Below are 22550 nucleotides of genomic sequence, written 5' to 3'. Positions count from 1 at the left end.
CACCGCTGCACCGGAGCCAAAAATAGAAACGTGTCCTATTCCTTGCTCCGCACCGCACACACAACTTTCTCCACTCCTGCAAGGGAAGTAGCGTCATCTCTCCGCCTGGTGCAGCCTACTCCACCCCATTTAGGAACCTACGCTAATTATGATGACGCGAGCTTCCATTCAAATTAACTTAGGCAACGATGGTTCGATGACGTCATCCAATAGTCACATCACAGAAGGAAATGTACAAATGCTGAACGTAGCCCATTTTAGCTCGACTTAATAGACAGATAGGCTTGAGGAGAATGATAATAACAAAGTTATTAACAGAATGCAGACATCAATGATCGTGAGAACGCACATTTTGTTGTTTTCTGATGGTTATAACCGGAAGTATCTTTCGATAATGGGGCAGACAACTCCCGTAAACCCCTTCAGGCTTACTTCCCTTCTTTGTTGTCGTTAGTTTAATGGCAGACTAACACTAACACTGGAATTTTGAATGGCCTCGAGTTGTTATAGGCTTTGTTGGTCTGATTTTCCGCTTGTTCTTCTCTGCGGGTGTGAGAAAACTTTCTGGGGGTATGGCTGGTATTAACCCTCCAGCTATCTTGTACAGCATCGTCAGGCGAAGTTGTCTACGCCGGTCAGCAAGTGCTGAGTCTGAGACTGATGGCAAGTTCAGTCTCTGCAGCATCTCTCGCAACCGGGTTTTCTCCATGGATCTGTAATATTTGCAGGTAAATCTCGCTGCTTTGTGTTGAATCTTCTCGATTTTGTCGGTATCCAGTTTTAAATATATGGGTCCCAGACAACTGCCCCATACTCTAGGGTCGAGCGAACAACGTTTATCAGTGTAAAATTTAGGGTTTGATTTACGTGCAAAATAATGAAGTATGAAGAGCAGATGACAGAAGAGCACCTGATATTTTACGTGTATGTTTTATAATTTGATTTGCTGAACGTGCTTTATTTTCGTTAGGTTCACGTCCGTTCAGCCACCTTCGGACGACGGCTGTCAGTGTTATTCTGTCGACTGTTGGTCACTCCCGTTGGCTCAAGTTATGTCACTCTTAACTGTCATCAGTTTTGTGTGTACGGAATTCATGACAGATGCGCAGAATGGTAAGTCTTTTCTCTGCTATAATTACTAAGATTTAGGTCAAAATCAAATATTAGATTTAGATGTTTGCTTCCCAGGTTGTGTTCACTGGTGATGTTGAAGCACAGGCGGAAAATATTGTTCGCTGGACTACCACTATCATAGTAAGACTACCAATATCATAGTAAGACTATGATAGTGGTGGTCCAGCGAATGATACCTTCCACCTGTGGTAGAACTGAAGCATTGTAAATAATTATTGATAGCGCACTCAAGTTGACTTATTTTTGATCACAGTGGTTGGAGACGCGCGGTGCATTCTACAGTGTTGCCCTTAGCTGTGCTTTCCAAGTTTACTGCCATTACATTTTCTTTACGATTGCAATTTTTACAACAGTTACTTCTATCTTTTTTTTTAAAATAAATATGTCAATTAAGCAAAAATAGGAGCTTTCTCTATCTTTCACATTATATATGTTGCAGTTAATCTGTGAAACTGAGTAGGGAATACGTGTATGAACTAAAATATTTTAGGTAATACATGAATTAACTGGTTTTTTCCGTCAGTTAATTCATGTATTACCTAGTTAATACATTTATTCCCTGGTTTCACAGATTAACTGTAACATATATATACCGCTGCACCAGTATGAACACATGCCAAAGTACCAACTTCTGATTAGGGGTTCCAGTGATAACAGCTTAACAAGTACTGGCTTCTGTGACCACCCAAAACCAACACTGATTTATTTTGTAATCCTTTATGTTTTACAAAATATAGACAGTAAAATCAATTTGTTGTGAAAATATTATCAAAGCTTCTTTGAATCTATTGTTACACTAGCTTCCATGGTACCCCACCCATACAAATAGAATGAAAACACAAACACACAAGCAGCTATGGGCAGAATGTCAGCCAGGATTTGATGGGCTAGTCAATATGGTGTATTTACATTTGAAGAGCGTGAATGTAGTATGGTATTTTCTGTGCGAAAGTCAACTTTATTTTCATCTTGTTATTCATTACTCACAGTTTTCTCTTTGCCAGCACAGTCAGTATGAGCAGACAAAAATACTTGCTCCCATACTAAATTTGCTTATCAACATTAGATACGCACGCGCGCCTATAAGTAGGACATGAACAAGCCTAATGTACATATCTCATAAACTCCATACTGACAATCCCCTTCCCTCATGTACTACTGTTCAAATGCATAATACTATGTTCTTGGAAGAAGAAAAAAACACATTTACACTACAATCACAATACTTAAGCACAACACATGAAACAACAAAACGCATCAGGATAGAATGTTGTGCCGCTGGTAACATATCTAACTGTGTCGTACCACAGGATGAAAGAAGCCCATCGTTTTGGTCAGAGGACAAATCTGGGACAAAGAGGGCACACAGGTCACCAACAGGAGAGACGCCTACTGCAAAACGCCAGGTATAAATGTTATTAACAGCTATTGTGGTATGTATATGTTACGTATATTAAGTTACAGCTCCGTGCATCCATGGTATCGCGGGATATTTTCTCCCTAGAATAACAGAATTAAAGCATGTGGTTAATTTCAACCACCCTCTGATAGTTCTGACATTAGATTTATGGGAACAAATTTGTCAAACCAATTTTTTTAAATTGAAATTTGATTCATCTTCAATCTAAGGGACATAACCACTCAATGTTATGGGTTGCAATATGTTCAATCTCACCACAATTTTCCTTGACTTGCAAGAAACTGACATGCTTTTTATCCTTATAAGTTTACTTCTTTAATTTGTCTAGGGAACAGCTATTTCAGTCTCAAGTATATATCGAGTGAGAAAGCTGACATCCGAAGAATTCGGACATTGCTACACCAGCGCTCGGGTTTAAGGGGAGGTGGGCCAGTGCACTACCTTTTTTTTAATTTTGAATGTTTTATTGTGTCTGAATGTTATTTTATGAAAGAAATGAACAAATGATGACAAAGAATAGTCACTTTTTGTATTTTCGGTTGCTGGTTTTTGTTTTACGGGACAAAAACAGTCAAAATACAGACAAAAGTGGAGTACAGGAGATACACGGATTTTCATCAGATGTGATTGTCACACTTCTAATTATTGTTTTATTTTATCCTTCTGGGTATGCTCTAGGGGATTACGAAGCAGATCTTGTTTATTATATTTATATTTGGAGTTAGGAACACTTCTTTGTTACAACTGTCAAACTTTAGGGTAACGCTTGCGAAATTATTTTTTGAAATAATCTGGATATGACTATAATAAAATTTCAGCAAAATCCCTTCGTAATCCCCCAGAATGTTATATTCTGCACAAACTACAAAAGAAAATATTGCTCTAGCTAAATTACAGCCAGAGAAATCGCGTAACCCAAGACGTAACCGTAGGCAAAATGGCTGAACTGAGAAAAACGACATTGAAGATTGAACACCACAGAAACACTATTGAAACAGACACACAAGGACAAAACTGTGTTATGAATGAACAGCTTAGTTTATTTGAATTGCAAACTACTTAGCCTTTAGCACGCCAGCAGAGAATTTATGCGTCCATCCCTTCTTTCCCTCTGTCAACCAGCATGGGGATACTGCCCCAGCGCTAAACGTGTATCAATGACCCGATTCTCGTTTGTATTTGCATGCAAGAATAACGGTATTTTTAACGGTAACTTACTTGAGCCAGAACGAGACTTATTTCCTTCCGTTATCTCGTCGATTTGTTGGTTTCCTCGAAGTTTTCTGCTTTTGTTTTTACATCGATACAGTACTTTGGTGCTTCGACAAGCAAGATGGAGGATGATGAGTTTGAAACTTTCGTTTGAGTTGTTTTTTGACAACAAATCGTACGTGGAATCTGAACGATTTACTGAGGAAGCTCTTCGCAATGAACTGTGTATCGCGGTGAAGAAAATGACACAGTTCGTCAAGACAGTGACGGAATAATTTACGAAAGTGCAGATTGATACAAACAGTTGCTGATCCAGTTTCGTTCGGGAAATGGCAGGCCCAGCAAACATTACCGATAATCTGACTGATGTTGGATACTTTCTCCTGTTTTTGTTTTTTTGCGTAGCAAATGCTCAACTTGCTTGTCGAGGAGATACTGCACAGAAACTGACTCAAATTCAGCGCAAAGCAAGCCAAAGCCGAGACGTAAAAAGTGTGCTGCATGGCGTGTTCGGAAATGGCGACTTGTGGATCTGCGTGGAGATCAAAGCTTTCCTCTGTATCGGAAACACCGACAGAATCCAAACTTTGGCCTAGTACCAGCGGAACTACTTGTTGTTGCTAACCGAACTAATAAAGACATTGTCCTCTTTCTTATTTCGAGCCATTGTTATCGTATCAAAGGTTGTTTCTCAAGGAAAAATTCGCTTTCGGTTGTCACCGATCGTTTGATGTGTAACCAGGATGTTGTAAAACCGAGTGAACTTCGGGTGTTCCCGTCATGGCCGAGAGTCTCTTCGGTAGTTTCCGTATGCAAAATTCGCAAGCTGAGCATGCGCACTCACAAAGTAAACTGGTTCCCGATTTCGGTTTAGGAAACGAACCAATGGATGTCGAGTACCTTCCAAATAAGGACATTTCCGTTCGATTACGATTGCTGCCTTTGCAACGGACAAGTGGCTGAGTGAATGGAACATTCATCAAAACACTGAGGTCATGTTATAGGTCAAGAGCTGCTGCGCAGTTTCGTATGTCGTGAATGCACTGTTTTGCTGAGGACAAAGCCGTAACTAGCCTTTGAAATGAGACATTTTTTGGCGGGGGAATATCGACTACAGAAGACAATCAATGCCACACATGTTCACATTTTGTCTTTATTGACAGATAAATAGGACACTTTTGACAAAAACACCGACACACATGGATGATAGGTATGTTATGGAAACATAATCTGCTAAAATACCCAAAACAGTGTTTTGAACGATTTGGTCAATTTTGCACTGGCCCACCTGCCCTTAAGCTAATGGTATATTAATTACCTATATTTTACCCCTTTTTTTTAAATAGGCAATAGCAGACAACCACAGTGGTAAATCTGCAGCAAGAAAGTCGCTTTTTCAGGTATTTATTATGTTCATTTGTGTTCATTGACTCACATGCGAAGCAAAAGTGAGTCTATGTACTCACCCGAGTCGTCCGTCCGGACGTCCGTCCGGAAAACTTTAACGTTGGATATTTCTTGGACACTATTCAGTCTATCAGTACCAAATTTGGCAAGATGGTGTATGATGACAAGGCCCCAAAAAACATACATAGCATCTTGACCTTGCTTCAAGGTCAAGGTCGCAGGGGCCATAAATGTTGCCTAAAAAACAGCTATTTTTCACATTTTTCCCATTTTCTCTGAAGTTTTTGAGATTCAATACCTCACCTATATATGATATATAGGGCAAAGTAAGCCCCATCTTTTGATACCAGTTTGGTTTACCTTGCTTCAAGGTCAAGGTCACAGGAGCTCTTCAAAGTTGGATTGTATACATATTTTGAAGTGACCTTGACCCTGAACTATGGAAGATAACTGTTTCAAACTTAAAAATTATGTGGGGCACATGTTATGCTTTCATCATGAGACACATTTGGTCACATATGATCAAGGTCAAGGTCACTTTGACCCTTATGAAATGTGACCAAAATAAGGTAGTGAACCACTAAAAGTGACCATATCTCATGGTAGAAAGAGCCAATAAGCACCATTGTACTTCCTATGTCTTGAATTAACAGCTTTGTGTTGCATGACCTTGACCTTGGGTCAAGGTCACATGTGTTTTGATAGGAAAAATGTGTAAAGCAGTTCTTAGTGTCTGATGTCATTGCTAGGTTTAGTTATTTGTAAAGGTCAAGGTCAAGCATGTGAGTCGTATGGGCTTTGCCCTTCTTGTTTGTTATTGTTTCTGACTTACTTTTTGAGTCACTTGAGAAAAAGTGACTCTATGTAATCGGTCAGTGTTAGTCTGTCCGGCCGGCCGGCCGTCCGTAGACACCACCTTAACGTTGGACTTTTCTCGGAAACTATCAAAGCGATCGGGCTCATATTTTGTTTAGTCGTGACCTCCAATGACCTCTACACTTTAACGATGGTTTCGTTGACCTTTGACCTTTTTCAAGGTCACAGGTCAGCGTCAAAGGAAAAATTAGACATTTTATATCTTTGACAAAGTTCATCGGATGTGATTGAAACTTTGTAGGATTATTCTTTACATCAAAGTATTTACATCTGTAGCCTTTTACGAACGTTATCAGAAAAACAAGGGAGATAACTAGCCTTTTCTGTTCGGCAACACACAACTTAACGTTGGGCTTTTCTCGGAAACTATAAAAGTGACCGGGCTCAAATTTTATGTGAACGTGACTCCCAGTGACCTCTACACTTTGACGTCTGCTTTGGTGACCTTTGACCTTTTTCAAGGTCACAGGTATGCTTCAGGTATGCATTGTGTTGTGAATAGCAATTTCTTCCTGTCCATCTGATGCCTCATATAATATTCAGAACTGCGAAAGTGACTCGATCGAGCGTTTGCTCTTCTTGTTGAAATTATTATTGACGAACTCAATGATACATATTATTTTTGAAAGTTAAATTAACACTGAATTAGATAATTATCATATCCCGCAAAATTATTATTTTTGTTCTGCTGCACAAAAGTGTGCTTTATGCAAAAGTGATAGTACTGATAAATGATGGGTTCCAATCAAGGACTACTAAAGTAGTCCTTGGTTCCAATGTATCCATGTATTGCTCTGTGTTCTGATGCTTCGATGTGCACTAAGTTTCTTGTGAGTGTGTATGTCTGTGTGGTTTGTTTGTTTTTTCACTTAAAATTGACATATGCCATACCACAGAATGAATCCAGTGCATTAAATTCAACGAGGGATTTCAAGTCGCCATCTGGACATATTGTCCCACAACCAAACTACAAGGTAATGAATTCATATTCATAATGTTTCAAATTAAATCATATGTATACTGGTTTTGTAAAAATGTATTTTTAAGTCAAACGGCATATTGGTTCCTGATAAATTTGACAGCTTTTTCCCTTTGGATAATTTTATAACTATTATGTCACCCCATACTTACTAGAGTGACGTCTCTTTGCTTAAATTGACATATGAAATTGCACAAGGCTTTGGAAGAGATCAAGGTTTGGTGAGGTATGCAAAGTACAGTGTGTAGGATATATTAATACTCTCTTACTTACTGTCTCATACCACATCTGCTTTTTACATTTAGTCAAGTTTTGACAATACCGGCCCCCGTAGCGCAGTGGTTAGCGCATCGGGCTGTGGGCCGGGAGGTCGTGGGTTCGAATCCCATCAGGGTCATGTGGGTTTTTTGGGCTGCGGTCGGCTCCTACCCAGAGTGGAAGTGCTATGGTTCCTATGGGAAGGCTGGAATCACACAGCCGAGTGTCATTCACTTAACGAATGCAACTTTGAGGGTGCTCAGGTTCTGTTTACCTGACCAACACCGCAGGTGCGGCAGTTCTCGGGCCTGGTTGACACCAGGATATATTATGACAGTAAGCGTAGAGTGCTGCCCTGTCACGTAGTCTCAAACCAAATTGGAAATCCATAGCATCATCATTATAATCATCCTCATCTCATTAATCATCCAAAATTATAAAGTGTCCTTGCTCTTGTGGCCCTTCATGCCCGGAGCTCTCATGGTGACCTTGGTCTCAGTGTTCCTGTTCGATCCTTCCCTGAATAGTACTTCTGCTGTCAGTCCTCAACGTGTGACGTTCTGGGGGGTCGACGGAGGGACGTGGTGGCGGTCTGCTCTCTGGAGGGGACCCTCACTCAGTCTGGCTCCACGACTTAGCTGTCAATGTCGTTAGTAGGGGGCATAGTAGGTAGTGGGCTGCGTCCGTTAGCTCGGGACAGACCCACTACTGAACACCGTCGAAGTGACTCAGCAGAAGTGCAGTGTCATCTTCCGAGGGTAGCCTACCGCAGCGACCCGACATCCCTCCCTGGAGCGTCTGTAAAATCGACAAGTCTGGCAGCGGAACGAAATTCAGATGTGCATGGAACAGTGAGTGCAGGGACGGGGCGGCGTGAGTGCACACCGGGACAAGGAACAGGTGTAAGGGAAAAAAAAAAGAAAAAAGTTTTGACTAAATGTTTTAACATAGAGGGGGAATCGAAACGAGGGTCGTGGTGTATGTGTGTGCGTGCGTGCGTGTGTGTAGAGCGATTCAGACCAAACTACTGGACCGATCTTTATGAAATTTTCCATGAGAGTTCCTGGGTATGATATCCCCGAACGTTTTTTTGATAAATGTATTTGATGACGTCATATCCGGCTTTTCGTGAAAGTTGAGGCGGCACTGTCACGCTCTCATTTTTCAACCAAATTGGTTGAAATTTTGGTCAAGTAATCTTCGACGAAGCCCGGACTGACGATGCTACGAGTATACGGTCTTGCTGCGTTGCATTGCGTTCAGTTTCATTCTGTGAGTTCGACAGCTACTTGACTAAATGTTGTATTTTCGCCTTACGTGACTTGTTTATATATTGAACAGATCGCTTTCGCGTGCATTGTAATATTTTCAAACAAGAAGGGCAAAGCCCATACGACTCACATGCTTTACACATTTTTCCTACCAAAGGACATGTGACCTTGACCCAAGGTCAAGGTCATCCAAGGTCATGCAACACAAAGCTGTTAATTCAAGACATAGGAAGTACAATGGTGCTTATTGGCTCTTTCTACCATGAGATATGGTCACTTTTAGTGGTTCACTACCTTATTTTGGTCACATTTCATAAGGGTCAAAGTGACCTTGACCTTGATCATATGTGACCGAATGTGTCTCATGATGAAAGCATAACATGTGCCCCACATAATTTTTAAGTTTGAAACAGTTATCTTCCATAGTTCAGGGTCAAGGTCACTTCAAAATATGTATACAATCCAACTTTGAAGAGCTCCTGTGACCTTGACCTTGAAGCAAGGTAAACCAAACTGGTATCAAAAGATGGGTCTTACTTTGCCCTATATATCATATATAGGTGAGGTATTGAATCTCAAAAACTTCAGAGAAAATGGGGAAAAATAGCTGTTTTTTAGGCAACATTTATGGCCCCTGCGACCTTGACCTTGAAGCAAGGTCAAGATGCTATGTATGTTTTTTGGGGCCTTGTCATCATACACCATCTTGCCAAATTTGGTACTGATAGACTGAATAGTGTCCAAGAAATATCCAACGTTAAAGTTTTTCGGACGGACGGACGACTCGGGTGAGTACATAGACTCACTTTTGCTTCGCATGTGAGTCAAAAAGCAACTTCTGTAAATCTGTAACTTTTCAGTTGATTAAAGTCAAAAACTTGAATAAGTGCCGTTGATCTGTCCACGGAATCTAACTTACTATGAAGCATAACTATATTCCGATTCGTGATGCATACATGTTGCGATAGTGTATGCTAAAGTTTTCCATTTTCAATCTGACGTGTGGGTTAGATTTTTTAGAAACAACAAACATGCATACTAAGTTGCCACTGCCAGTTTGTATAGCTGCTAAGCTTACCCCAAGCTGAGTCAGTGAGTATTTTGTAAGTTTACATACAAAATGGTGATGAGGGGTGAAAAAGAATGCCTTCCACAGGTGCGAAAAACTGTGATTTGATCTCAAGGCCTTTTTGTTTTAGAGCTTTTCCTGCTTTGGAACTTGGGAGATGGGATTCCTGTTGACCGTGAAGCAGAAAATGCAGAGAGGGTGCTTCTTCGGGAGTACAAGCAGAAGTTGTATGTGAAAGGTGTGCTCAAGTTTATCCTTATCCATTCATCATCACAACTGGATTGAAAGGCAGCAAGATGGGCGATTCCTGTGGCCAAGCGTCTTCATCACCGGCTGCCTGTGAGTGTGAGCTCGACCTCATGCATCGCCTCGTCAACGAGTTTTAAGGAGGAAAGGCTTACAGGTAGGAAACCTTGCACTTTACTTTTGAACAAGAGAATGGTTCAAGTTGAATTGCAAGATGGTTTGTGTGGCCTAACAACATTTTGGTTTCAGTGAACAGGGAATGTGTCAAAATCTGAAAAAACCAGCATACTAGTATTAACACACACTAAAATTATGCCTGTCGCTGTCAGCAATATATGTTATATACATATAATTTTAAAAAAAAAAGTGCAGTGATACTGATAGTGATACAGTTAATCAGCAATGACTGAACAGACTTTCTAAACTCAGGGATGGTCAAATCATCTGATCTGACTAATGACCAGGGGCGAGTACAAAAAATCCGCTGTGCTAGTTAAAACCGCTTGGCAACTCACCTGGTTGGCTAGTGAAAATTCTCGTCAAATGCAACACTTCTGGTTGTAATACTCTAGTTTCAAAACGTTATAAACAATGCAGTTATAGCAACTGGGGTTTGTACCCGGCAAGCAATTCTTTTTGGTGGACTGGACTTTCTTGAAATGACCCGCCTGTCTGGCAAGTGAAGATTTTGAGATCTGGCCATCCCTGCAAATGCTCTTCATGCAAGTTGCACTCAAATTTGTGAGCAATTTGTTATGTACAACTTGGTAAATTGTCCTAAATGATGCTTTAGTAAAAGTTGTTGTCTCCTGTCTCTTTCTCATATTGATTATTTTATTTTTTTCCCTTTTGGCAGGGTTTTGACCATGTGCAACAGGCTGCAAGTCATTGTGGAGGAGGAAGCCCCTGATTGCATCTTTGTCAAAATCAGAAAGAGACTTCTAGGTGTCTCCAATAGTCAGCCATCACAACCACCTGTTTCCCAGAGCCAGCCATCACAACCTCTTGTTCCCAAAGTAATCCAATCCTGTTTCCCGTTTTGATACAGGCAGCAACAGGAGGAACTAGTAGAAGTAGGGAAAGCGGTATTAACAGAACAGCTTTTTCCTCTTAACTATGAAACCACACAGATAAACAAGGAGAGCAACCCTTCCACAAAGTAAACAATCCTGACGACTCTTATTTCAACAATTTGTCAACTCATGTAAATGCTTTGCCAGATCCAGGCATTAAGCTCTACTCTTTCAGGGGCGGACGAGGGGGGGGGGGGCACAGGGGGCACGTGCCCCCCCCCCCCCCCCCGAAAAAAAAAAAAAAAAAGAAGAAGAAAAAAAAAGATTTTTCTATGCTGATTCTATGACCATTTCTAAGTTCAAATGGCACCAGATGGCACCATTTTGCTTCTTTGGGCAAAACAAATTTCCAGGGGGGCATGCCCCCGGACCCCCCTAGCAAATTCGGGGGCTTCGCGCCCATCACATTCACTTTCGATTCAAAGTGCCCCCCCCCCTTACAAAGCAACTGATCCGCCCCTGTCTTTACACATGTAATGGGCAGAGCAACATTGTTGAACAGCTGCTTCGTTTCTGTAAGTTTTCAGCCTGAAAGGTAGTAGGGTGGGTCGCATCTAAAATATAAATGTTTGTCTTGTCAAAACCTATGTAAGTTTTCCTACATTTTAAGACTCCCTCTTTTTCTGTACTGGAATTTTTTTTATCAGATTATTGTTTGGAGTTCTGAAAAGGAAGGTTCCTGTGTACACCATTATAGATATGACTTTTACTGTACTACATGTGTGTTTTTGGTATATATATATAAATATATGAAACTAGATATATTTCTTCCCAATATGTTCATTGCCAAGTGGATGAAGTCATCAGATTTGATCTGCTGCTAGTGATAACGTTTATCAACATAAGTAAAGTTTTTTGAGCTGACTGTATTGTGTGCATTTTGTTTGCAAGTGCTGATATGTTTGACTTTGTGCTGTAATGCTTTGTCTTGTCTCTCATTCTCCATTTCAAAGTACGAGAACTCAGATTTTGTTCTGACATACTCATTGCATCATACGAACATCAATAAAGACACACACAAAATGTGAGCCAAACAAACATTTTTTCTCAGAAAATGTTATGGTATGCACAGGTGACATGAAATGGAGAGAAGACTGTGCGCAGGAAGAAGAGAGAAACATTCAAACAAATGAAAACAAACCAGTAAATTGTTAAAGGTTGCTCTTGGCTACTCTGGTGACATGTACTTTATTCTACCTATATTAGCGAAACCGATAGGCTAGATCCTTAAGGTCTAATCATCGTCTCTGTTGCATAAACAACATCTCATCTATACTATAACGTTTAGGGTCAATACTCATTGGTTGATCGCTAAAAATTCTTGTATTTTTAGAATTGTTGACTTTTTCCTGCCATCTTCTTGTTACAAAGGGTGACACTAAAAACATGATTTAATTGGAAGAGACTAGTCGTGGCTATACCAGTGCAATATGATATGTTCTGCGAGAAATCAGATTTCTGAATAACCATGTATTTTTTCTGTCTGCGTTCTTTTTCATAGCCATGTTTGCAATCTGTAGTTTGAACACACTCACTTGTCTCTTCAGTCTATTGTTCTCCTTAGTCAGCTTACTCATTGCAATAAGATTGCGCATAACGGGTGTGCATTAAGTTGGCATCTGCTTATACACAAAAAAATATCAAGAAATAAGCAAAAACAAGAGCACCCAGAAATGTTTCCGTCGCGAATGGGTCTTGTTCAGGGCCAGAGTCACACTTTTCTGGCAATCAACTAGCTGTGCACACCATTCCTCTCCCTTGATGATCCTTGGGCCTGGCACGCCTCAAACTGGAATTCCAGATCTCGCATTGCCCATTTTCTTCTGCCTAGCCGGTGCTTTGGTCGGGGTATGTCTATCAGCACTCTGGCTGTCTGAAACATTGCCAAACAGGGTTCATTCTGTCAGTATTTATGGTAGTATTACATCTTCATGCAGGGTTCTCCACATATGTTGTCCGTTTGGGTTCAATGCCCCCAACTTCAACTTATAAAGGTGCATGGTCATTTGGACCCACTGTAGTCATTTTCAGTGCAATACAGAACTCCCTCTGTGAATTCCCCGGTACACTTGTTTTTGAGACTGTTCCAAAAGGTGACGTTTTCATGTCAGTATGTCCCAAATGACATCACCAGTACATTTTTCATTCTATCTAATCTGTTTTCGTTCTATTTTTTCTAATAACATGCGTTAACAATTGATTGCCAACTGGAATGGAAGAGCACAAAAAGTGTAACTTGATATGTAGTTTCTCTAGAGGGAAAAACATCTTCCACTTTCATGTCAGTGTGTCCCATGCAACATACATTTGCCAAACAGCTATGTGCAAGTAGATTATTTGTTAGTGGTATAGAAAATACTGATCAACAATTAAAGTCAGTTTTCACATTCATTTTCTACCTATTTCTTATTTGTTTATTCTGTTGGCAATGGTGAAATGTCAGCAATCGTGTGTCATTCGGGACAGTAGACATGACACCTGACCTTTTGGCACAGTCTCTTTTGTTCCTTTGGCTTCTATGGAGAGCTCTCCTAATGTTGATCAAATCGCACTCTGGAAACAAACCACCCACATAAAACTTAGCTTGGCTTCCCACATTCATTCTTGTTCAGATTTCAGAACACACGAACAGACGAAAAGTCAATTAAATCACTCAAGCTGTAAGGCACAGACACATCATAGTGATACTAGAAGCAGCATGTGTGAACAAATACATTCAACACCTTCCCATCTTCTTTACTGCGTACACACACAAAATATAACAAGAAAATTATTTTTTTTAAAAACTTACTCTGTGTTGAAATCCAGGGTATCCCAAGTGTTGTGTTGGGAAAGAAATCTCTGCAGTTGGTGTGCCATCAAGAAAGTGTAGAGAACAAACCCTTGCATCTTTTGCAGGTGAAAAAAGCTTGTGCCTTCCTTCTGCTGTTGTGTCTACACGGCTGATGAGTCGAATCCACTTTAATATCGTTGTGCTGGTTTCTTCTTGTGTGTTGGATGCGGATGCAAGCTGTTGAAAACAGACAGATGCATATCAGATTTAACAATTTATGGCTCTACAAAGCAATTTTTATTGCTTTTTAATCACAGCCATGCTCTAACAACATGGAGTAAAACAAAACAAGTCGCGTAAGGCGAAAATACAATATTTAGTCAAGTAGCTGTCGAACTCACAGAATGAAACTGAACGCAATGCCATTTTGCTCGTAGCATCGTCAGGCCACCGCTCATGGCAAAGGCAGTGAAATTGACAAGAAGAGCGGGGTAGTAGTTGCGCTAAGAAGGATAGCACGCTTTTCTGTACCTCTCTTTGTTTTAACTTTCTGAGCGTGTTTTTAATCCAAACATATCATATCTATATGTTTCTGGAATCAGGAACCGACAAGGAATAAGATGAAAGTGTTTTTAAATTGATTTGGACAATTTAATTTTGATAATAATTTTTATATATTTAATTTTCAGAGCTTGTTTTTAATCCGAATATAACATATTTATATGTTTTTGGAATCAGCAAATGATGGAGAATAAGATAAACGTAAATTTGGATCGTTTTATAAATTTTTTTTTTTTTTACAATTTTCCGATTTTTAATGACCAAAGTCATTAATTAATTTTTAAGCCACCAAGCTGAAATGCAATACCGAACCCCGGGCTTCGTCGAAGATTACTTGACCAAAATTTCAACCAATTTGGTTGAAAAATGAGGGCGTGACAGTGCCGCCTCAACTTTCACGAAAAGCCGGATATGACGTCATGAAAGACATTTATCAAAAAAATGAAAAAAACGTTCGGGGATTTCATACCCAGGAACTCTCATGTCAAATTTCATAAAGATCGGTCCAGTAGTTTAGTCTGAATCGCTCTACACACACACACACACAGACACACACACAGACACACACACACACACACGCACATACACCACGACCCTCGTTTCGATTCCCCCTCGATGTTAAAATATTTAGTCAAAACTTGACTAAATATAAAAACAAGAAACGGAAACACACCGACACAGAAAGTGAGCCAAATATTTTGACCTCATGCACGGCAGATTCAAACACTGCAGTGCAGTTTTTGTAACGTTCAAAGCTGTATAAATGCAGGTCTAGCTAAACGATTTTGTAATCATGCTATGGAATTTGCAGAAAAAACCAATAAATCGCATGAATGTCAGGCAATAAAATAAGTTGATCAAGAACTGTTACAGTGTTGCGCTTACCTGAACGGTGGTTGGCCACAGACTCGTGTGGAACCTGGTCGGACTGAATTTTGCAAAGTTTAGCTTTCCATTTTGAAGACGGTAGCTTCCGTTGTCACAATCAATCATCGGGCAGTGACATGCCATCGTTAAAATCGATAATCGCTGAACTTACATCGACAAAACAACAAAATAAACAAGTGTCTGACTCGTCAGTCGCAGAACATGCGCACAGCTGTGTTGCAGACGATTTGTTTCCTCGAAAAAATGACGCAGCCAATGAGAGGGGTCTGTGCGGTCACGTGATTTTCCTTCTTTGTTCCATGTAAACGTCGGAACTGTTTAGTGGTGTATTGTGCGTTCTCACGATCATTGAGGTCTGCATTCTGTTAATAACTTTGTTATTATCATTCTCCTCAAGCCTATCTGTCTAATAAGTCGAGCTAAAATGGCCTACGTTCAGCATTTGTACATTTCCTTCTGTGATGTGACTATTGGATGACGTCATCGAACCATCGTTGCCTAAGTTAATTTGAATGGAAGCTCGCGTCATCATAATTAGCGTAGGTTCCTAAATGACTCCACCCTTGCTCCGCTTGCTCCACCTGTGTGTGAGCCCCGCTTAAAAGTGGTCCGGCCATAAAAAAAATAAAAAGGTACTTTTCCCGGGAAACGAAAAACGTGAACTAAGGTAGATAACTCAGATGTCTCTTCAGTGCAAAACGCGATGGCTCAGTGGATCAGTAATGCGTCTCAGTCGGTGCATACGCAGTTTGCCTTTTAGTTTTACTTTAGATTTAGATCTATAGTCTTCACTTGTGAATGTCAATTAGTGACAATTTCTCGCTTAACGCTGTCATTGTGCGATCTAAGTCACGACCCCTCCTTCCTCCTAACACAGCGCTGAAGCTTATGAAGACGATTTTTTTTTTTTTAACAAAAAACTGGTCCGGCCATGGCCGGAGTGGCCGGTAGGGCTGCTACGGCCCTGCAGTCAATGCAGGTGCAATGTTACTCATTTCGATTAGCTCGTTGACTCACATGCGAAGCAAAAGTGAGTCTATGTACTCACCCGAGTCGTCCGTCCGTCCGGACGTCCGGCCGTCCGGAAAACTTTAACGTTGGATATTTCTTGGACACTATTCAGTCTATCAGTACCAAATTTGGCAAGATGGTGTATGATGACAAGGCCCCAAAAAACATACATAGCATCTTGACCTTGCTTCAAGGTCAAGGTCGCAGGGGCCATAAATGTTGTCTAAAAAACAGCTATTTTTCACATTTTTCCCATTTTCTCTGAAGTTTTTGAGATTGAATACCTCACCTATATATGATATATAGGGCAAAGTAAGCCCCATCTTTTGATACCAGTTTGGTTTACCTTGCTTCAAGGTCAAGGTCACAGGAGCTCTTCAAAGTTGGATTGTATACATATTTTGAAGTGACCTTGACCCTGAACTATGAAAGATAACTGTTTCAAACTTAAAAATTATGTGGGGCACATGTTATGCTTTCATCATGAGACACATTAAAAAATGGTCACATATGATCAAGGTCAAGGTCACTTTGACCCTTATGAAATGTGACCAAAATAAGGTAGTGAACCACTAAAAGTGACCATATCTCATGGTAGAAAGAGCCAATAAGCACCATTGTACTTCCTATGTCTTGAATTAACAGCTTTGTGTTGCATGACCTTGGATGACCTTGACCTTGGGTCAAGGTCACATGTATTTTGGTAGGAAAAATGTGTAAAGCAGTTCTTAGTGTATGATGTCATTGCTAGGTTTAGGTCAAGGTCAAGCATTTGAGCTTTGCCCTTCTTGTTCGTATTGTTTTTGCATTAAGATCATGTACAATGATTGGAATCAAAGGAGGAATGACTTCGGTATGCAAATGCGTTGGTTTGGCCGAAATCAGCAGTAATTAAGCTAGGTTCTTTCTCGTCAGTTTGTTTTTTGCGACTGAAGTTTGTCTTCTGAATGCTTGATTTTGATTGTTTGTTCAGCTCCTCGGCACAAAATTCATCATGCAAGATATCAATTTGTTGAATGATAAGGGGATAAGTGAAGTTGAAACATTTATCTGCTTGCAAAAACAATCGCAGGGACAGATCTATCTGCTTCATTGACTGACAGATTGTCATTGAATTTCCAACGTAAAATGACTCGTTTGCAGACTCTCTAAGGCCAAAAAAAAAAAATTGTCTGTTTCTGGTCACCCGACCGACCCTAAATTTCGGCGCCGACCCTAAACTTTTTTTTTCCAAACTCAAATTTTTTAAATTTTTTTTTTTGGGGGGGGGGGGGGGGGGGGGTGGTAAAGGACAGGGTGAGAAAATGAACAACAAAAACGTGTGAAAACGAAAGTCCGCTGACGATTTGTAAATGTGTTGAGTGTCTTGTCTCTATGTATAGTGAATCCAGTCTCTTTGCGCGATTTTTAAAGTTAGTTTTTCAATGTTTGTAAAGATTTTAGTCAAGCAGTATGTAAGAAATGTTTAGTCCTTTGTACTGGAAACTTGCATTCTCCCAGTAAGGTCATATATTGTACTACGTTGCAAGCCCCTGGAGCAATTTTTTGATTAGTGCTTTTGTGAACAAGAAACACTTAACAAGTGGCTCTATCCCATCTCCCCCCTTTCCCCTATCCCATCTCCCCCCTTTCCCTCGTCGCGATATAACCTTCGTGGTTGAAAACGACGTTAAACACCAAATAAAGTAAAAGAAAGTAAAAAGTTAGTTTTATTGGTCTACATTTGGGGAAAAAAAAAAAAAAAAAAATCTCTACCTACCGACCCTATTTTTTTTTAGCCATGTTACCAGAAACAGACAAATTTTTTTTGTTGGCCTAATTAGATCCATCGAGTGTTTGTGTTCTTAGATCCATTGGCTATGCAGGCTTTTTGCGATCATAACATTGTTTGGGTTTGTGCAGGTGCAATCTGCAGATCAGAGGAGATTGACCGCAGGGTGACGCAGTGTCAGTGATCAATGCAACTTGTGTTCGACACTCAATATTGCCTTCTACCAAACTCAAGGGCAAAACAAAAGGTACATGCTTGTGAATTCATATTATGTAATGTCTGTGAAGATTAACACCGTTTTTAGCTCTTGTCTGAGTGATCATGCTTATTATTATCCAATTCAAGTTACATACGATACATACTCCGCCCCAGCACCACCCTCACCCCATAGCACTGCTATTCAGATACTACAGTCCAACAACCAACCCTCTAAAAGTCCCCCCCCCCCCCCCACACTCTCGGTGTAACATCTGTTGCTATCTGCACCTTTGTGTGGTAATGGGAAACTCGTGCTCAAATAGTTTCAGAACTGTTGATATTATGAGTTTTATTTACCAATGGTTCTCCCCTCCCTCCTTCATTATTACACCGACACCCTCTATGCCCACCCCTTCCCCCATCCCTTCCCTCTACAGGCACGTCTACTAAAGTCTCAGACGTGATAGGATCAAGAGGATGCCACAATGATCCGGGTAACTTGCAAATAATCATACTGATATAACAGAAGAAAGTTATTCCACAGTCATTTCTGCTTATACATTACAGTGTTACACACTGCACAACAGGAATTTGTGCTAAGTTATAATCAACAAACAACAAAGACCCTCCAGCCCCCCCCCCCCCCCCCCCCTCCTCACCTGCAACACATGTTTATGTCCAACTTTCTCAGTGGCTCTTAATCTTATGTCTATGACTGTTGATATTGAAGAGTAGAAAGTGTTTAGTTTTCAATGACTAAATTTCCCCTCACACACACACACACACACACACACACGCACACACGCACATGCACATGCACATGCACATAGCTGTTGTCTCCTTCTCAATCTCTCTATGTCTCTCTGTTTAATTAACATATTTGGATCACTAACTCTTCACTGAGATTCAGTGTTATGTGGAGTAAGATTAGTGAATGTTGCTGCTGATTCTGTTGTTCTTACTGTTCTTCCTCCCTGCATAATCTTTTTTCTCCTTAAAGTTTTTTTTTTATTACTACAGTGCGTCTATGGAGTGTACATCAGAGATGTGATGGGACCAAAAGCATTCCAAAATGAAACAGGTAACTTTTTAAACTGGTCTTCATTTGGTTTATTGAGAAGTTGGTTCACATGATACATTTCAGAGTCGTCCTTTTAAATTCGTTAAATATTGCACTAGTCACTACATCCATAGATGACCATGCTGATTAGTTTCAAACTGTGTACATAGCCAGCTTATCCCCACCCGTACTTCCCTCAGTTCCCGAACTACCCTTCTACAGCCCCCACCCTTCCCATCTCCCCAAACTCATTAGATCACTGACATGACACTGATCTTTATTTTATGATTAAATGTTCTTTGAGTAAAATCATATAGACTGTTGGTGCTGCTAATGTTGTTGTGACTATTCTTCCTCTGTGTATTCTTTCTTAATCTTTTCTTCAGATTGCAGTTCTCCCATGCACCACATCGTCTATCAATGGAGTCTACAACATTGTCTGAGATGTGATTTGAGTACGAGAATGTCAAAATGATGAAGGTAAACTTTTAAACACATAGAGCTGACCAAAATGCTGAATTCAAATATACAATTACAGTCAACTTCCTTGTAAACGCCCAGTATCGAGCACACGCCCACCCCCTACTTTCAAGTTGGAACCGCTGAGTTCATACATTGGCCACTGCAGTCTTTGGATAGCCATGTCAAAAGTGGACAAATATTTGAGAGACTCATCGAAGGTTTACGAGGTCGACCTTGGGGGATTTAAAGAGATCAAGTAAACTGACCTGTGTGGGTTTTTTATTTTTTATTTTTTATGAAACGTTGCTGTGTTTGACATGTATACATTTCCCCCCTCCCCCCTCTTTGATCAGGAAAACGGAACTGAACGCAGTTATGATGTTTCATTGTGCAAGTTTATGACTTTTGTCCCGACACAAGCGCTGCTGCTCGTAACGCTAGATATGCGAAGCAGATCTTCAGTCATAATTTTCTTTTGCGATATGAGCATTTGTTCTAAAACTATGACACACAGGTATTGCTTTGTTTAGGTTTCCATGTTCCATTCGGGCGAAGCACTTGCACACACACGAACGAGTGTGTCACGGCATAGTGAGAAACATGAGGGTATAGACATGTTTTGCACATTAACAAATCCTACTATCATTCTCATAACCAGTGATCAAATACCACGATTTTTCACGAGCCCCTACTTTTGAGCAAAATTAGTGCATACGGGGGATTGGCCAATACAAGGTACAACTGTAGTTTACGGTACAGGTGTTTTTTTCATGCAAACAACATTTTAACACTAAATGTCAGGGTATTTATCTCCATGCAGATTGTGAGGTTAAATTGCAGAGAGTTATTATGTAATGTGTGACTTGCATCGAGTTAGAGTGTGACTTTTCTTGTTTAATTGCCGTACTATTAAATGGAAGATACTCAGATTAAAGAAAGTCTTACATTGGGAGGTAGGAATGTGCTTTTGCATGGTTTGTGACAAGACAAACTTTCCTTATAAGAGCTTAAAGATACATTCCATGACGTTTGAACCAAAATGTCAGCTATCATAGATCTCTCTAACTAAACAAAATGAGGGTAACCTTCTACTGGAACGCATAGCAAAAGTATGATAGCCTGGTAGTGTTCTGTGCATAGTGGGAATCTTTGGCTTAATGAATTTCACATGTTAACACCAGTGTCTGTTAGGTAATGAATCACACATCCTTCACTCTTCACTGAAATAAGTCAGAAGTATGTGCCCATGTTAAAGATGGTCTTATTTTACCCATATATACCTAGACAAACATGTGGTGTCTGTAATATGAAGAGTAACATACCGTTAGAGGCCCAGTCCTTATTTTGAAAGCAGTTCTATTCAGCTGGAATAAAATTATCTTAAATTTGTTTCTTAATTAAATAAAAACAAAATCAAAGTGTTGTTTTTGTTTTTGTATGTGTCTAAGGGCAGAGATGATCTTATTTTACATAACAGCTTTTCCAGGTCACCCTTTATGTTTATACTTTTGCAGGCTGGTGTGGAGTTCTGATGTTGCCAGGGCGATGGAAGACACATACATAAGACATAAACTAGTTTATAAACAAGCTTCCCTGTGAAGTGTTTTGATCACAAATCACCATTATTTTACACATTTATGCATATCTATTCTCAGCTCAGACTTGTGCTTTGAAATTGGATGTTTAAGTGTGTGTGTGTGTGTGTGTGTGTGTGTGTGTGTGTGTGTGTGTGTGTGTGTGTGTGTGTGTGTGTGTGTGTGTGTGTGTGTGTGTGTGTGAAAACAACATTCAAAAATGAGGGTGAGATAAAACATTAAAAAAAAGCTACAGCACAGATACTTTTTTGTCTTGCGTCAAGGACGGATCCAGGGGGGGGGGGGGGGGGGGGGGGGTTCCTGTCACCCCCCCCGGCCTGAACATGTATCTCCTCCAAGGGTGAAAATGAAATAAAAATCAATAAATCATGACAAATATTCGGAGAACGCGCCAGCTAGATTCCACATATTCTCATCTACATTTCAAAACGTCCAGACCTCCCTAGCGCCCTCAACTAATGAACCCCTAACACACACGTACGTTTCTATTTGCAAACATCCATAAAGTAATATGTTGTTAATCATGTTTAAAACATTTCTTCTGAGTAGAATGAAGCTAAATCAAACCACACACACAAAATGAAAAAAACTAAATCTAAATCAAAGCCATATTGCGCGTAACATAAAGCAACAGTCTAACCGTCTGCAAGAGAAATTGTTAGTAGTAGATCTAAAAGAAAAGAATGGATTCCATGGAAGCTAGTGTAACTATACACATTGAACATCTTTGAAGCTTCGGATATAACTCGATAAAACAAAAAAGAACCAAAACTTAAAACATGTCCCAACAGTTGTTAGTCCACCTCTCTCTTCACCCGACCCCCACACTCACATAGTTTGTGTCTGAAAAGCTCTAAAACGCACTGGCACACACGCACACACACTGACTTATACAGAGTCCATTTAGAAATATGTTCAGTAATTGCGATAAAAGACAAGACTTTTGTCTCCTTTGGTAAACATCACGGTGTTTTTTCCCGCCACTGCTTATCCACGTGTAACAATATTTCCCATCAGACAGCGCGAGTGGAGAAACTACGTCATATCATAGGGGAATCCCCTACCGGAGCAGGATCGGAGCAGCCTGCTCCGGAACCGGAGCTTGTGTGTGAGAGGGCAGGTGGAGAGCGGAGCAGGATCGGAGCAGCCTGCTCCGCTTGCTCCGCCTGTGTGTGAGCCCCCCTTTAGGTATGTTACAAAAAAATTCAAAATCTTCATTTAACATTTTGATCTATATCACTTGAAAGAGCAGAAAATCAGCATTCCAATGGTATATATAACTTTGA

At 40.3% G+C, this 22550-nt stretch overlaps 1 protein-coding gene and 2 long non-coding RNA genes across 4 annotated transcripts; 2 read left to right on the top strand and 1 right to left on the bottom strand.

Moving 5' to 3' along the window:
- The first annotated feature begins 319 nt into the window (after nucleotides 1–319).
- On the top strand, nucleotides 320–11809 carry LOC138983673 (uncharacterized). Of its 2 annotated transcripts, XM_070356954.1 has the most exons (7): nucleotides 320–728; nucleotides 971–1113; nucleotides 2445–2540; nucleotides 5113–5166; nucleotides 6946–7023; nucleotides 9757–10029; nucleotides 10729–11809. In XM_070356954.1, the coding sequence occupies exons 2-6, from the start codon at nucleotides 1102–1104 to the stop codon at nucleotides 9859–9861; spliced, it is 345 nt and encodes a 114-aa protein (XP_070213055.1). In that variant the 5' UTR covers nucleotides 320–728; nucleotides 971–1101; the 3' UTR covers nucleotides 9862–10029; nucleotides 10729–11809. The 2 variants fall into 2 exon arrangements, 1 of the variants encoding a protein (XP_070213055.1); XR_011461224.1 differs by lacking the exon at nucleotides 5113–5166 and having other exon boundaries at nucleotides 347–728.
- Nucleotides 11810–11968: 159 nt separating this feature from the next.
- On the bottom strand, nucleotides 11969–15711 carry LOC138983675 (uncharacterized). The gene is made up of 3 exons (XR_011461226.1): nucleotides 15165–15711; nucleotides 13737–13955; nucleotides 11969–12818 (listed from the first exon to the last, which is right to left on the bottom strand). It is a non-coding gene; the product is annotated as an uncharacterized lncRNA (long non-coding RNA).
- Nucleotides 15712–17999: 2288 nt separating this feature from the next.
- Nucleotides 18000–21352, top strand: LOC138946044 (uncharacterized). The gene is made up of 4 exons (XR_011449180.1): nucleotides 18000–18196; nucleotides 19168–19228; nucleotides 19594–19687; nucleotides 21184–21352. It is a non-coding gene; the product is annotated as an uncharacterized lncRNA (long non-coding RNA).
- The last annotated feature ends 1198 nt before the right edge of the window (nucleotides 21353–22550 follow it).

The sequence above is a fragment of the Littorina saxatilis genome, linkage group LG13, assembly GCF_037325665.1.
Source record: "Littorina saxatilis isolate snail1 linkage group LG13, US_GU_Lsax_2.0, whole genome shotgun sequence".
Classification (NCBI taxonomy): Eukaryota; Metazoa; Mollusca; class Gastropoda; order Littorinimorpha; family Littorinidae; genus Littorina; species Littorina saxatilis.
This window is presented reverse-complemented; position numbering and strand designations above follow the sequence as displayed.